The sequence below is a fragment of the Haliaeetus albicilla genome, chromosome 3 (assembly GCF_947461875.1).
Source record: "Haliaeetus albicilla chromosome 3, bHalAlb1.1, whole genome shotgun sequence".
NCBI lineage: Eukaryota > Metazoa > Chordata > Aves > Accipitriformes > Accipitridae > Haliaeetus > Haliaeetus albicilla.
In genome coordinates this window covers 26,430,585-26,446,810 of record NC_091485.1, presented here as the reverse complement: position 1 = coordinate 26,446,810, position 16,226 = coordinate 26,430,585, and the positions used below count along the sequence as shown (strand labels likewise).

General features: G+C 38.7%; 1 protein-coding gene across 6 annotated transcripts in view; it reads left to right on the top strand.

Moving 5' to 3' along the window:
- The window catches only part of OSBPL1A (oxysterol binding protein like 1A), a 78,231-nt gene that overhangs the window by 6,434 nt on the left and 55,571 nt on the right, over window positions 1-16,226 (top strand). For 4 of the 6 annotated variants that reach the window (XM_069779184.1, XM_069779185.1, XM_069779182.1 and 1 more), the window contains exons 3-11: window positions 4,561-4,646; window positions 6,845-6,919; window positions 8,045-8,156; window positions 9,352-9,437; window positions 13,023-13,167; window positions 13,918-13,985; window positions 14,067-14,111; window positions 15,136-15,209; window positions 15,292-15,355. In XM_069779184.1, coding sequence (XP_069635285.1) covers window positions 4,561-4,646; window positions 6,845-6,919; window positions 8,045-8,156; window positions 9,352-9,437; window positions 13,023-13,167; window positions 13,918-13,985; window positions 14,067-14,111; window positions 15,136-15,209; window positions 15,292-15,355 — 755 coding nt within the window. Of the gene's footprint in view, window positions 1-1,917; window positions 2,070-4,560; window positions 4,647-6,844; window positions 6,920-8,044; window positions 8,157-9,351; window positions 9,438-13,022; window positions 13,168-13,917; window positions 13,986-14,066; window positions 14,112-15,135; window positions 15,210-15,291; window positions 15,356-16,226 lie in introns of all 6 variants that reach the window. The other 2 variants (XM_069779186.1, XM_069779187.1) reach the window with 2 other exon arrangements.

Here is a 16,226-nt window from a genome sequence, read left to right as displayed (position 1 = left end):
CTCAAGGCCATAGTTACATAGGGAAGCGATCATAAAAGCAGAGTACAGATAGTTGTAATGTACAGAAAACCTCAGATTAATTTGCAGAAGCTGGAAGTATCAACAAGACAAAGAATCAGTACCTCTTTTTGCCTGTGTTCATGCTTATGCCAACTTCAGAGCTTTATAATACTAAACAAAACTGACTGTGGTGACAGGGAATGGTTCAGGGAGGTAAAGAGCCTTTATCAGGGCTGCAGAGAAGATTAGGTCATTTATTTGTGCTCTCCTAGGTGTGATGATTTTGGGGGGGGGGGGGCGGCGGCAAGGCCGTGTTTCATTATCGTGTAGTAGGAGCAGCTACAGCTCTTGGCACTTTCAGGAATGGTTGGGACAAATGTATGCTTTTTACCATTAGCAGTATACTAGGTTACTTGGGAAAAGAAAGTAAAACTGTTGGTCAGCTGGATCTGGGTCTTTGGCCAACATTAAAGTTTTGCACATGCATAGCCAACATAGTTATGGCTAAGCAACTTGCTTGCTGAGCACTAAAACTTCAAACTGGGGCTGGATTTGCAAGCTTGCTAGCAATTGCAGACTGCCCTATTTCTTTATTCATTTAGTAGCTTTATATTTCTCTGTATTTACATGAGTGTGTTTCTGCTTGCTTCAAAAAGGTGGATGTGTATCCCGCTCTTTCTACACAGGCTGGTATTTCTTTGTTCAGCATTTAACTGTTAAGGAGCACTGAGAAGATAGTACTGCAAAGGGAGAGAGGAGAGAGCAACTACCTTTCCTCTCAGCCATGACAGAGGGAACACATTGCTCTAAAGAGCGCAGAAGCCTGTTATCTGAACAAGCTCTATCCCTTTCCCAAGTCTCATTCTTAATCACCAGTTTACTCATCCTTTGTTTGACTACTCAGCTGTGTCTGTGTTTTCCCAGTAGTTAATGTGCTCATCTCAGAAAAACAAGTTGTAAAACCAAAACCCGTGCTACTTCATCTTCAGGGAACTAGTTTATAGGAGAATTAGACAGAGCTTGATGGAGCTGAAGTCCTCCACCCTCCCAAGTATGTCCTTTGCAAAAATTCATGACGCTGTGTATAGTGCCTAAACAGCTGGAATAAAAGCACCTTAAGATTCATGCAACAGTATCCATAAATAAGTTGCTGAAGTCTATTGTGCTTAGAAGAGGTTTCAGAGCTTCTCAGATGTGTTCTTAAACATAATCTGAAGTCAAGAAAGCATAATGAAATGGCATAATCTGCAGTCCTGTATTATATCAAGCAAACTGGTCTCTGGTCAGCATTCCTGCTCAAAGTCAAGTGTTAGTATTGTGAAAGTCTAGACCATAGAAGAGACTCAGCTAGTGAAGGGAAAGATGGTCCTTAGCTGTTACTCTTCCAGTTTAGCAATACATGGCCAGCCAGCTAATACATGCTTGCTAATGGGAGGTCTAGGAGGCTAGAGGGAACATGCTCATGATGGTTTAGGTTAAACAAAATAATTCTGAATATGGAATCCATACACAGTGAAATCTCTGCTTTCTAAGTTCTGATTCTTCTAAATGTTAGAGGACACAGAAGTGTAACTAAAATGTTCTCTGGGGGAACTGTTCTGGTTGTGTGAAACTTGAGTTAAATCTCTGTTCTTCCACAGTCAGTCTTCAGAGACTGACTGTTTCAATCACTCTGCTCCTGTAGAGTACTCCATTGGAAATAGTCTAAGACAAATTCAGGCCGAACAGCCTTTGCAGCATGACTACCCCTGCTACTGTGCCTCCTTGCTAGCAAAACCACTATGTCTTGCTACAAATCCTGATCTGTTAAGTACTACCAGATAGTAATTGCATAACCACATGTTGATTAACTAAAATACAGGCTGTAGACTGTAACTGACTTTTTGCAATCCTCAGTCTTCCTTCTCTTCCCTACAGCCTTTTATCCTTCCGTCATTACCTTCTGGATAATCAGATGTCCCTAGAAAGTCAGGATATGGGGAGTGTCTTCAGTGCTACAGCAGTTCCTTCAGGACTTGCATCTGATGTGGCAATGACACTTGGCTTGGAATAAAGTACTTTTGGAGCAGGTGGGAGGCTGTACTGGAGGTAGTGTAAACTTCCCTCAGAGTGTGCCTTGAGAGACTAAGTCTGACACATTAATGTGCCTGGGTGTCAAAGCCTGCCTTCAACACCTTGTAAAACCTATCTTGCCTTTCCAAGGGTGAGCTTATATCTGAGGCTGTGCTCTAGATTTGCAAGTGTGACATCTGACAATAGTAATCCCAAACATCCCGACTTCAGCCAAAGTGAAGGAAGAGGAAATAAATCCAAGCTTCTTGTACTTGCTCTGTTGTGACTGGATTCTAGCCAGTCAATGCTTGCAGATAAGCAAGACTTGCTTGATGAGAATCTAGCCAAACAGTGTGAACTTCCATTTCCAGTTTTCTCAGTTCAGTGGTTTCAAAAGAGGATATCCACATTAAAACAGCCCTAAACCTGGGTTTCATCTGAAATGATCATGTTTTCTAAACCTGTCTATGTTGGCTCATTCTCCTTAAACACAAGAAAATAGAATATCCAGGACTTTGCAGAGTAAGAAAACTGTGAAATAAGGTCAGTGGTCAATAGTGCGTTATGGCAAAATACACATTTGGATGGCTGCACAGTAGCCTAGCAGACTACAACCAGGAAATGACTACCTCCATTCTCTAAACAAATGGTCACACTTGACACTTATAGTTAACTGGCATCAAAGCAAAGAACTGGCTGAGAGGGGTAGGGGATTTTTTTGTTGTTGTTGTGTTTATCCTACTTTCCTACCCTCGCATTCTCCCCAGTGTAATGATGTCCTGGTTTAAAATAATAATAAAAAAAAGTGCAAACACTTGTGGTCCCTTGAAGAGAAGTAACAAACACCCCAGGAGCTTGATAAGTAACTGGTTAGCTAATATCAGAAATGCCGACATTGAGTGGATGCAGAACAAGAGTCTGTGGCACTTTATTCAGTAAGAACTACAAATGTGGACAGATTCCTGACTTTTTTTTTTCTTTTTTTTTCATGACCAGATTCCTTGGCAGCAGCACTGTCTTGTCAGTGCTGTAACTAATGACTGTCTTGGGCTAATTGTATGAATTCAGTGCAACTTGGACCTCTTTTGTGTTCTTTGAAAACCTTCTTCCTTACTAGACTGAGGGATGAATGATGTCTGTTTAGTATGTTATCCAGCATACATAGCCCCAGAGTTAGTAATTCACATGGTATTTCTCTCTTCTGTGGTACTTTAGCCCATCAGTGACATAGGGCAGGAACTTCGTTGTAGGCCAGGCTGGGATGAGGGGAAGATACTAAATCAGTGTTGGAACAACAGGAGTTGAGAAGAAAGAGAATCAAATAACTAAAGAAATAGCCAATAAAGAGCAGAAATGTTAGCTGGAAATGATTGTAAGAAATGGGAAAATATGTCAGCTGTGAACCACATTTTAATGTTAACTTGTAATATGAGAGCAGAAAGAATGATGAACTTGCAAGACCAGCAGTTCTCTCTTTCCTTGTGCTAGTGGCTTGTCTCCTCAGGGCAAACTTATGTTGTGCATGTTCCAAGCCTCAATGCTTGAGGATACACGAAAGGGGAAAACTTAATGGTGGCAGTAGTTTCAAAACACTTTCTAATGCCTTACTTTCATTTTGCTTCCAAATGAAAAAATGATAGCTTTCAGGTTGTACTCTGAATGCTGTGGGTCTGTTGTTTAGTAAAAACAAAGCACAAACCAGCTTTGCTTAATACAGTTGAGTGTTACAATTGGAAAGTAACACGAGTTGTTAACTTAGTAATCTCTAATGCTTTTAATATCTTGCTTTTAAAGAAGTAATTGTAGGATGGTTCTTGAATTTCATTCATACAGCCAGTCCTCCAGGGCATGCTTTAAATGCTCTTTAAAGCATAAATCATAATTTCCTTTGCCTGGTCACTTCTGTGCCTGCTTCCTGCTTGTGCTTATCATTCCTGCAGAGGCTTAGAGCTGTAGATGGTACATGAGTTCTACAGTGCACAGAGATTTCAGATCATGATACTTAGTAAGGCTGTCTTTGTTAAAATGAGTACAAGCACAAGACAACAAAAAACCCTAACGTTAGGTCATCCCACCTGTTTTGTTGTGAATCCTCTGTTTGGCTGACGGGTTGTCCTACCTCTCATTTGTGTGCAGGAAATAAAATCAGGTAAACAAAACAGTTTTTTGATAAACAAGAGAAATGTGTACTTGCATGTGCTATTTTCATAGTAAAAGTAACTGAAGCTTCTTGCTGCTGTTGAAGAACAAGGTATTAAAACAAGTTTTATTCTCCATCAGACTACATGACTTTCTTCTTTAAGAAAGATTTTGTAGATTTGAATCTAACGTTCTCAAGCTGCATCCCAATTTAGTAATTCTAATTATGAATAGTTAGTATTGATGCTTCCAGCCTCCTTGCTCCTCTGTTACTGTGAAGAATGATCATCCATGCCAACCTCTAAGCACATGGCAAGATCTTTTTTGTATTGTGTGACCAAAACTTGATTTACCTGTTTTGTCTTTCAGGCAGAAGTAAATCTAATATGGGTTGGACACCTCTTCACCTTGCTTGCTACTTTGGACATGCTGTTGTGGTAGAGGATTTGCTGAAGGTACTTGTTTCTGTGTGTAAGGCAGAAAAATCTTTGTTATCCTAGAAGCAGTTAGTATTTATTTGGGTTCTTGTGATGGAAGAAAGGTGGCTTTGTAGAGAGGCAGAGCCACTTCTACAGTTTATCTGCATGTAACAGAGATAACTGATTGTTAAAACTAAGGGATGAAATAATTGCAGTATTAAGATCAGCCAAGTTTACAAAGACCCAAAATGGTGACACTGGAAGACTGTACAGTAGTACACAGCTATTACTCTGAACAGTGTTTACAATTGTCAGTACTTAGCTAACTCATGGAGTATATGTGTTTGTGTAACCATCTGAATGTAAATATTAAAGACGTATAGTATATAGATATGCCCTCATGAAAGCTTCAGCCTTTTTCAAGCTTAGTGGATATCTGCATATAGTAAGCCAGCATCTGATAACTAGTAATGCAAATGCTTCAAGGGCCTGATCTAGCTTACTGTAGTACATAAAGTATATAATCTAGGCAATTTCACTTACTGAGTTGTAGAAAAGGCTAAAGTGTTTCAAATGTGGAAAAAAATCTGTGTTATCTAATTGTGTGTTGTGCATAGAAGTATGTCCAGAATTCTGTGCAGCATAACTTGTATGTGTTTCTTTCCAGGCACAGACTAGGGTAGTTTGACTCATTATTTCTTTCTAACATCTTTGAAATAATGAACTGTGTGATGAACTTTGAAATGATGAACCTTTGTCATCAAAGCTGACCTGTTTGTATCTTTATAGCCACATCTGCACTGCATTTGCAGTTGTTTCTGAGTATATTTTTTTACCCTCAGCTCTCAGAGTAGGTTCAACCAACGCTAACTATATTATACTCTATTCATATTTGAAAGATTTTGCTGTAGATGGCAGAAACATGCTAAACAGCCTCAGATACAAAGGTAGCTAATCTAAACTTGTATTTCACTCAGAATAAAGGCTACCAGCCATAATCATGACTCTAAAGTAGGAAACAAAATTGAGATTTCTTTAAGTTCTTCTCTAGCCTACACACTTGTGCTCAATAGATAATGCTGTTCTCAATCCAAGGGCTACTTAAAGCAAAACATAAAGTTTTGTCACTTAATGCATTTATCAACACTTCCAGAGTTGGATGAGTATATGTAACTGTGCTTTCTTCTTTCTGATAGGGCTCCTGAAAGGGTATTATTTAAAGAGTAAGTCGAACAGCAGGCTGTACACCTCTGAAAGCTAGGCATATATGAGTGTCTGTGTACTTGTGCCTAGATTTTGTGCTCAAAGAGCAAGTGAATGAGGTATTATCAGGAACAGCTCTGGAACTAGAGTCAGGTTCATCAGTTAACTTTAGGCAGGCAGCAGTGACCTGGCTAAATTATATGATCTAAACCTATGTGATAAAGGTAAATATGTCCTGCCCTCTTTCTGACCCTTTGAGAGGTTAGGTAAAGCAGTGTAGAAGAAATGCTTCAAGAAGGAAGGATAGGATTTCCTGGTTTCCTGGAACAGTGCCTGTGCATACTGGCAAGCAGTCCTCCTTTCAGATAAAAGGTATGGGATGGAGAAAGCGTGTGACAAGAGGAAGGGAGGTTCAAGGCAAAGATTGTAGAAAAGAAAAGGAAGAAGGAAGGTTAAGTTTCAGATGGTACCATCTTAATGCTGACATGGAAGTTTTCACTTCAAGTTGAAGAGCAGCAATAGGTGCCTAGGGAGAACACCACTTGTTAAATCAGGAGCACCAGGAGGCTGATGCTACTGTGTGTACATTTATAGTAATATATGTATGCATGTTATACAGTACCACTGCAGTTCTTTCATTAAGTTTTTTTGGTGGTTGTTTTTTCCCAACACCTGTCCCCCCCACCCACGCCCCCCTGCAAAAAACCCACACCCACAAAATCCAAAGCAAACAACCAAACCAACAACCCCCTGTGTTAAACTTGTTTTCCATATACCTTCTTCTTAAAAGTGAGAGATATGCCTGGAAAAATGCAGGAGGCTTTTCCTCTTTGAAGTAGTTTAGAGTGCTGGTTATGAATCTTACATACGTAGTTATCTTTGTTTCCAGGATGACTGTATTACAGTTCTGATCCGATTTGCCATGAAGCCTACATTAGCATTCTGTCCTCCCCTTCCCCCCAAGTGAGAGGGAATAGCTATGTAGTTCTTGTTGAAAGGACATTCAGATGTCTTTTGGTCTTGCTGTTTAGGCTGGTGCAGATGTGAATGTGCTGAATGACATGGGGGACACTCCACTCCATCGTGCAGCTTTCACAGGACGCAAGGTAAAGTATTTTGGCTTTTTTGAAGCCTCAATCATAGAATTATTAAGGAAATACTAGCAATAAGATCAGTTCAAAAAGATGGTTTTTTACAGTGTCTAAAAATAACTTACCTGTTTTGGTACAGTGCATTCAAAAGGACTAGGCATATTGCCTCGCTGGTATAACCGTCCAAAACAAAAACATGGTACAAATATCTTTTCTTGAAGATGGGAGATGACATCCATGGTTTTTCTCTTAGTATACTTTGTCATATCTTTTTTTTAGCTTTTTGTTGATGAAGATTTTGCTGGCAGAGAAAGAAACAGTAGTTGTCTTCCACTGTAACACTGTGCATCAGTTGTGTAACTGATGTTGCTTCTGTTCTGCTTCTGCTGTGTGTCACAGAAGATGCTGAAGCATAGCACTACCTCTAGCTGCACATGCTAATTACCATGTGGAAACCAGTGTAAAGATCTCTCATCTACTACTAAAGTGCAACGAGTTCATTTGTGTTTGTGCCTGGTATGTTTGACACAGTAAAAGGAGTAGGGATTGTTCCTTCTAACTGCATGTTTACATAGAGAGAAACCACACTGTTTTAATCTTAGTGGCTTCTGGAGGGGAAAAAACTATAAATTAGGACACACTGGTCCATTTGGTGTCTGGAAGTGGTTTTTCTTCATAGAAAACTAGAACGAAAGAGCTTTTTATAGGCCTGTAATGTGAGACTAGTTTGATTGTTCCCCACATGCCACCATCATTCTCAAGCTAGTACTACCTCTATACATAACCTCTTGGCCCTTCTAAAGGAGTTACTACTCGGTCTCTTATCAGAAGAGCCAGTCGTACTGGTTTTATCTGTCAAATTCAGCATTCACACCAGGTACACCAGCTTTTAAATAGGAGCGGGTCTGTTTGGCTAGAACTAATCTCCTGTTGGTTCCTTCAGGCTGACTGACATGAGAGAGAAGGTTGCAGTTAGTCCCACTTCAATCTCTCTAAAACATCTCTTCCTGTTTTCATAAGGCAGCAGTGGTGAGAAGCTGTTCTACAGCTCATCTTACAGGATGTCAGTAGCTGGAAAGCCTGATTGTGGCCTTGCCATAACAGAGATAGATAAGCAGTATTTTTCAAATTGTTTTGCAGGAGGTGGTGATGTTACTCTTGCAGCATAATGCTGATACTTCTATTGTTAATGGGAGTGGAGAGACTGCCAAAGAAGTTACTCATGATAAAGACATAAGGAATATGTTGGAAGGTAACTTTAACAGGTCATAGGCTGTTGTGGGTTGTTGGTTAGTTTTGGGTTTTTTCCCCAACACTTGTACATTCTAAAAGCTGATTTTTCTCCTGCAAGTTACAGAAGCTCAATTGAGTTTTCTCTTTACATTTGGTCATTAGAAAGAAAAAAAGTCATAGTTTTTGGTTCTTGTCTGCAATACTGACAGGCTTTGGGTTTTCTTTATTTCATAATATGTCTGCAAGAGACTTGGAGAGTTAAGTATGAATACCAATAGCATTGTTCAAGTAACTATTTCAGCCCTGCTGGGGTAATCCTTGCTACAGTTTGAATGGTACATGGCAGTCAAAGCCTTAGCTCACAGGAAGAGGAAAAACTCAAGTCGTTAAGTGACTTTGTGTCAACAAAATCTTTAAAAGAGCAAAATCCTGGGCAGTTTGCAAAGGTGACCCAGTTTTGGATCAAGTTTAGGACTTGCTATTGCAGTCTTAGAGGTTATGTCAAAAGGAAAAAAAAAAAAAGTAAAAACCCTTCACCTTGTTTCCTTCATTGCCTCATAGGTATTGAAAGTGAGGGAGATGGTGTCCAAATACTTACATAGGCTCACTGCTCATAGCTTTGGAGAATTCAAGAACTGTGTTGCTTCCTGGTATTATGCAATACCCCTAAATACTGCTGAAGCTCTGTGTCCAGTGCCACAGACTCTGTATGTGAAAAGTGACCTGTCTTCTGATTCTACATGCATGTGCACAGATAACAGTCCTTTCTGCTGCTCCTCTGTTGGATTGCTAGAGAAGAATAAAATTTCTGTAGAATGACAGGAAGAGTAGAAGGGAAACTGAAAAGAACACAGGGAAGATCTGATGACAGTGTCACGTAGTTCCCCCATTTCCCTTTTACTAGGGAAACTAGGGAGGTTTTTTACTAGAGAGTGGGGTTGGGTTGTAAGTGTTTAAAAAAAAATAACATGTGCATGTGTATACACACACATCTTGTCAGATATTACATTTTGAACATATTTTTGCTTGTGACACAGACTTTTCTGAATAAATATTCCATTTATACCTGTCCCAAATAAATAATACTGGAAACTCTTGTTTCTCTAGGCTTGTTTTGATACAGTTTCTTGAATGCTGTACTTTATATATACTTGCTACTTTACTGAGACTGACCTTAAATTTGTTTTGTTTTTGGTTTTTTTTTTTTTAAATAGCAGTTGAAAGGACACAAGAAAGGAAACTGGAAGAAGAACTTTTAGGAGCAGCAAGAGAGGGGGAAACAGGGAAACTGACTGCCTTGGTAAGAACTCAGGTGCTTGTAATACTTTTGTGTCAAGTGGTTCAAACCATAATGCTAATGTAACAACATGTGACATTAGGCCTTGCATTTCAAAGTGCTGTGACTTCAGAATATTAGTGCTGTGCACCATGTTATGTTGGTAAGGTGCTGAACCCGCAAGGGTTTTCAAGCCTCCTTCTTGGAGGCTGCAAAACAATGGTTTTCAGCTTCTTTCCTGTTTCTAAATACTCTTCAGTTAGTTGTAAATAGCAGTGTAGTGGTTCTAGATCTACTAATCTAAGCTTGTTATGTTTTTGTGGATACCTTAATGTCATGGGTGCTTAGGTTTTCACTACAGTATGGCCTATTTTAAATCTTGAAAGTAAGCTTTTGTCATTAGCATCTGTTGCAGCTGAAGTCTCTGTAGTTTTTAATGGACAGTCATCTACACAACACAATTTCATGCTGAGCAGGAATTGAAAACTGTATATGTGCACACATGCACACTTGTAGTAATTCAAGCTGAACAATACCATGGTGTAGCAAGGCTATCGGAGAAGCAAATCACAGAATTGAGACTGGAGGGTGCCTCTGGAGATGGACTAGTCCAACTCCTGTTTGCAGAGCAGAATCAATTAGAGCAGGTTGCCCAGGACCATATCCAGTTGGGTTTTGAAGCAGGGTCTCAATGTTTGAACTCAAGCTTTTGAGAGTCCTGAAGAGTTTCCTTGGAAATAAGACATGCAGTATGGAACACTTTCTACCTAGTTAGCACCTTTAGTAATACCTTTTAAGATGTCAAAGCAGTCTGAATCCTTCTACTTAGTTCTAATGGAAAACACACAAATGAGATTTGTATGTTGAGAAATTTGACATTCTTGTCTGCCTAGAAGCCAGAGTGAACACCTATTCAAAATTTGTTACTTCCATCCTCTAAATTTATCTCTTCTAGTCTGAAGAGCCCTTGTCTTTCTAACTCCTTGCATGGAAACTGTTTTTAAATCTTTGGTCATCCTTGTAATTAATATTTATACTTTTGTACTATCCTCTTTTGAAATGGAGAGAGAACCAGAGCTGTACACAGTACTTAAGATGTGGAAGAATAGTGCTTTAATACAATGGCGTGATTGTATTACAATTAATACTCTGATGTAAGTGATCTGTTCTTTATTCTGGTAATTGGTAATCTGTAACACTTGTTGCATTTGATATTACCTGCCTGCTGACTAAGCCTTAAACTGATGTGGAAAAAATTAGAAAAAGTCGACTTCTCATAGAAAGCTGTCACTGAAGAACTGTGCTTTTTCTCATGTGGCATGTAACTATGCATGTGCATGTAACTCTTCCTGTAAACATTTTCATTTCTAAGTGATTTTTTTAATATTTAGTATCACTGAGCTTTTTATATGTGAAGACAGCTATATGTTGACCTGTAACATTTTTTGAAGTACTTAGCACATTTTTGACCCTGAGGCAGTTTTTAAGTCAAGTCATAACAAGTTTTTCTTGGAATCCTTTGGTGAGTACTTGGACCTGTGACCATTGAATTACAGTTTTAAAACTCCTGCTGACTCTTGAGGAAGTCCAAAAAACTTTCTCTACTTACAGCTCTATGGTGTAAACCTCCTTGACTTTGCTACTTTTAGGTTAATACCTCTATGGAGAATTTGTGTAGTTCTTAATGGCCCTTTATCTTGAAAATTCCTCGTACTTTGCCTACTGATTTTCAGGCCTTTCTGCTCCTACTGTATCTTTTTTAATCAGCAGAGTATTACGCTCATGAAACTTCAGCTGCTTACATCTACTTTTATTGTGAGACCTAACACACCAGAATTTGTCCTCTACTGCCCTGCTTTTGGAACAGTGCCACTTACTTGAAAGATACCCTTTTATTGTTAATTCTCCTTTATCTTGATTTTTTTTTAACCAAAAAAGACTATACTGCACATTGTAACACAGTTGTCTGGAAGAGATAACTTAATGGTGCAGTTCATCTAAACCTTCTAATCGGACTTCAGACCATTTTTTCTTCTTTTCCTGCATGCACTTTAACTGCTCCTTCTATTGAAGTTTCTTGAAGTGAAATGGTAGTGGTGGCTTTTGTGCTTCTCTTCTGTCAAGATTGTCACTAGATCACAGTGTGTTTTGCTACTAAAAGCTAGACCTTCAGTAACTGAATCTTAACCCAGGCTTTTTAGTCTACTTGAGGCAAAACCAGTGTGTTCTTCCTGAGAGTTCTCAAAAACATACTGTACATTTACTGAAACAACTGGAGAGCTTTTTCTCAATGAATTGAGGCACGAAACTTTCTTAAGAATATTGCCTTGTAACAAGGTGTAAGCTGCTGAAATGACAGGCATGTGGCTTAAAAGGTGTGGAGGCAAGAAGTCAGGAGGTGGAGATAAGGCAGATGCTGGTTGAGAAGAGCTAAAACCTAGGAATCCTCAGAAACTCAAGTATTTGACCTCAGCATTAATGAGGTTATAGTTCCACAAGCTGTGTCGTCTTGACTTGTGTTCTCTTTTCAGTTGAACTGTAAATAACAGCTGTTAGCAGTTTGTCCTTTATAGGACTATTTCTGAAGCAGATTTAAGGTGGTTACTGTTGATGCTAACTTAAATTGCTGCAATGGGAATTCTGTTATTATGGAGTAATTTCTCTAAAATAGCATATGGCTAATGCAGAAGGCTTAAACTGAGTTTCTCTAAAATCGTTTTTATGCACTTGTGACTCTAGTGTCCTAAGACTGATTAACAGTAACTTAGCCTTTCTGTTAAGGCAGTCCCATTTGGCTTGGAATCTTAACTATAATGGCTGATGTTGCATAGAATGGGTTGGGTTGGGAGGGACCTTTAAAGATCGAGTCCAACTTTCATGTACACATCAAATAGCCACATATTTGAGTAGAAGTGTAGTGGTATTTTAGGGTGGGTAGTAGTGTCATTCTTAATGACCATTTATCCAAGTAAAACTTAGGTTGTTTTTTTTTTCCTCAATTACATAGCTGCTCTAATCTTAAGTTCCCACAGTAGTTAGACTTCAGAATGCAGCAAAACAGTATAGCAGACTGCCTATACTAGGAGGTTCTAAATGGCCTAGAATAGCTCTGTCACTGAGACTGGCAGGCCTGCCACCTTTTTGTACAAAGTTCTTACTCTCTGAAACAGGGTGGCCACACAAACTTGTTCTGGATTTAACGTTGACCTGTGCTAACTTTCAGACTGTGCTTGGGAGTCTTCTATGGAGAACAGTAGATTTTGACAGTAGAATCAGACAGGACCATTCTAGTAATATAAATGACTGAACTGCAATGCTGGGGAACTCTCTCTGGTGGTGTGCAACTGAGCAGGATAAACGTTTCCATCTTGTGTAGCAGAGGTGGAAGGGGTATAGCAAGCAAAAAACTGAGAAGTTCCTTACTGTAGTTAAACATCTTGCTTGATTGTTGTAGTCCTTGCCCTTCTCATGACACTTGCTACATGCCCTCCTTGTTGCCAGATCTACACTGAAGCATCCTAGTTAGGAACAGCTAACTTTCAAAAGAATGAATGTGGCATCTGGAAAGGGAGGAAAACTGATAAGTAAGCAAAACATTGTTTTTTCCAGTTGAACAAGCCCAAACCACCTGATATCAACTGTACAGATCAGATGGGGAACACACCATTGCATTGTGCAGCATACCGTGCCCATAAGCACTGTGCATTGAAACTTCTAAAAAATGGAGCAGATCCTAAAATAAGAAACAAAAATGGTGAGTACCAAATGAAAGTGCATAAAGTGTTAAGAGGAAGCAGAAATTTAACAGATTCTATAAGCTATGTTACTTACCACTCAGTGTTAAGGGAAAATCTTAGGGTGCTATACAAGCTTTGTATCACTAATAAAGGAAGCCCAACACTGACTAAATTGCAAGAGATTCAAGAACTGTGGCAAAATATTTATCATACATGCTTTTATTTTCCAAACTTACCCATTTCTAGAAAATTTACCTGCTGTCTGTCTTGACCATGAAATGTGCCTGGCTTTTGTTTTCTTGATGCTAAACACTGAACACAGGTAACAAAAAAAGTGATAAGATTGAAGATATGGCCCAGACAAAGTGACCCTTCCAAAGAAGGCTTGTAATGAAAGCAAATGCAGGAAAACTTCACGCAGGTGTTATGCAAACTGTGTACTTGTCATCTGATTAAAACTGTCTCTATGTTGATATTTGTGAATGTTCTGAACTGATTTATATAGCTGAAGAGCCAAAACCAAACTTAAATAAGAGCAAAGGCCTCTCTGTGGCTAGTAGAACTCTGAAGGACAGTTCAGTGCACTAAAGTTCAGAGCCTTTTTAGTGTTCTGCCCCTGAGGAGCTTATGTTACCCAACTCCAAGTAAACATAGATGCTTGTGGGACCAAACTTTAATGGGTAAACACAGTGCCAGATTATTTTTAAGTACAGTACATCAAGGTTTATTTGCATCAATTCTCACACTTTGTCTTGGTTACTAAACAGATCAGACGCCCCTCGATCTAGCCCAAGGTGCCGAAATGAAACTGATACTGGGAGGTAAAACTGGAAAGGTAGGAACTTTTTTATCCATTTAAAATGCCAACGCTGTCTAGTTGAAGCTATTCCTACATGAGCTTTAAATTTCTATGCAGGTTATCAACAAACCCCTGAGACGATACGAAGGTCTCCTATGGAAGGTATGTCTTATTTCCTTGTCTAAAATACCTTATAAGTTCTCAAAGTTTGTCAGTATGTCCTTTTCCGTACTTAAGTGAGAGTTGCTGAATGAGGGAACTTTTCAATAATACATTTGTTAAATGGCTTGGCTTTAATCCAGTATATTGGATAAATTATAGGTGGGCTGGCTGGGTGGAGCAGTTACTAGATTCATGGCACTCTGATCTTAACCTCAGTCCCTAAAATCTCTCAATTTCTTGATAATTTTTGTGGCAAAGCTTCACTGTGGTAAGGTTTCTTTCCTTGTCTGTGTGGTGGGCAAAATGTTTTTTGTTTTGTTTTTTTCTTCCCTGAATAGATGTCTTTTAATAATCTATGACTAATATTTTGCCACAAGTTCACCACCTGGAAACTTTAAAACTTAGAGGGAAGATGTCAGTCAAATGGTTGTTCAAAGCTTGTTTTGCTCTGATATGCGAGTGAATCTTTTTCCCTTGTTTAAAAAAAAAAAAGCTTTCTCAATCTTCTACATGAATGCTTAATTTTTGTGTTCCTTAATGAAATCTTTGAAGTTTTCTTGAGTTTAAATTTTCCTATGTATTCACACACAATTGTAATACAAAGAACTGTTTTTTAAACTGGAACTATGTACTAAAAGCTTGTCAAAGGTGAAATGTTGTAGCTGGATATCTTAATGTGTTTTGTTTATCATTTGATTTTATAAAGTAGAATTGTGTGGTGATCAACAACCCCTGTAATATTAAAAAATGCAGCATTTTAATATTTCAGTTCTTGCTGAATAGCAGGCTCACCAAAACTTTTGTCATTAGGTATTTCCAAAAAAGAGAGTAGCACTGTAATTGTAAAGTAGTCTCAGGTTGCTGTGATCACCAAGATATGTAAAACCTAAAATGTTTTCCTAATGAGTGCCAGTTTTATGTAATAGCCTTCAAGCTATCAAACTTGCTGGGAATAGTAACTCTTCAGCTGTTAACCTTATCTGGTCTTTTTTATTGTGGTGGGGTTTTTTAATTCTTTTTTTAGAGCTCACGATTTTTTGGTTGGAAACTCTACTGGATAGTTCTAGAACATGGAGTCCTTTCATGGTATCGGAGACAGTAAGTTCCGTGTTTAAATTTCTGAAAAGTGATTTAAATAATTCCCATCTTCACTTTATTAAATCTCTTTTTTCTTTCAAAGAGCTGATGCAGTGAATAATGATCATCGTCAGGGATGCAAGCATCTAACACAAGCTGTCTGCACGGTAGGATGTGAAGTGACTTTAAGTACTGGGGGTTTTTTATGTGATGGTGTTCCATGCCTAGACAGTGAAAACTTCAGCTAGATTGGTAAGCATGCTTTTGTTATAAAAAAGGGAAAAAGCTTGTGTTTTAGCAAGAAATGATGGTTCTTGTCAAGCAAAGGAGTCTTATATGTAAAGTGGCCATAAAGCTCCTTCCCTTCTTTGTAAAGTCTTGAAGATCTAAACAAACATAGGGCTTCCTAAAAGCATGCCTCTTCAGTTGTGCAAAACAAATGTTTGGAGCATGTGATACAGAATACAAAGCTCTAGTTCCTCCTGTAGCTGTCACCGGCTTCTTGTGACTGATTGTGTAACTTAAGCTGATCTCAGTTGGAGAACTGATCAATTCTGAAGGTGACTTTTTGGAAAACTTCCTTAAATTCCATCATGCTTGTGGGAATCCCTTTTGGAAGGAGTGAACAGAGGAAAAACAGGCCAGGTGTCATTTATAATACACAGGAAGATGAAGTGTTTAAGGCAAATGCATTTAGGATAATTTCAATACTTTTTTCTTCTATAACTAACCTGCCCTAGTTCTATAGAATGGCACCACAAGTTCGTTAAACTACAGTTATGTATACTCTTACTATATGAAAAGTGACTCTTCCTTTTCTATATCTACAAATTCCTTAATATTGGTGATCCTGCACTGTTGCTGAGCTTTTGTCTGAATCAAGTGATACAAATATAAGCAAACATAATGTTTTGACATAAAGAACCTCTGTATTCTCATTCATGATGTAAAGTGCAAGACAGCACACTTTGCAAAAACGTTCTGACCAAGCTTTTTGTAAACTATAGTTTTGCGTCAAAACTAAGGTGAAAACTTCTG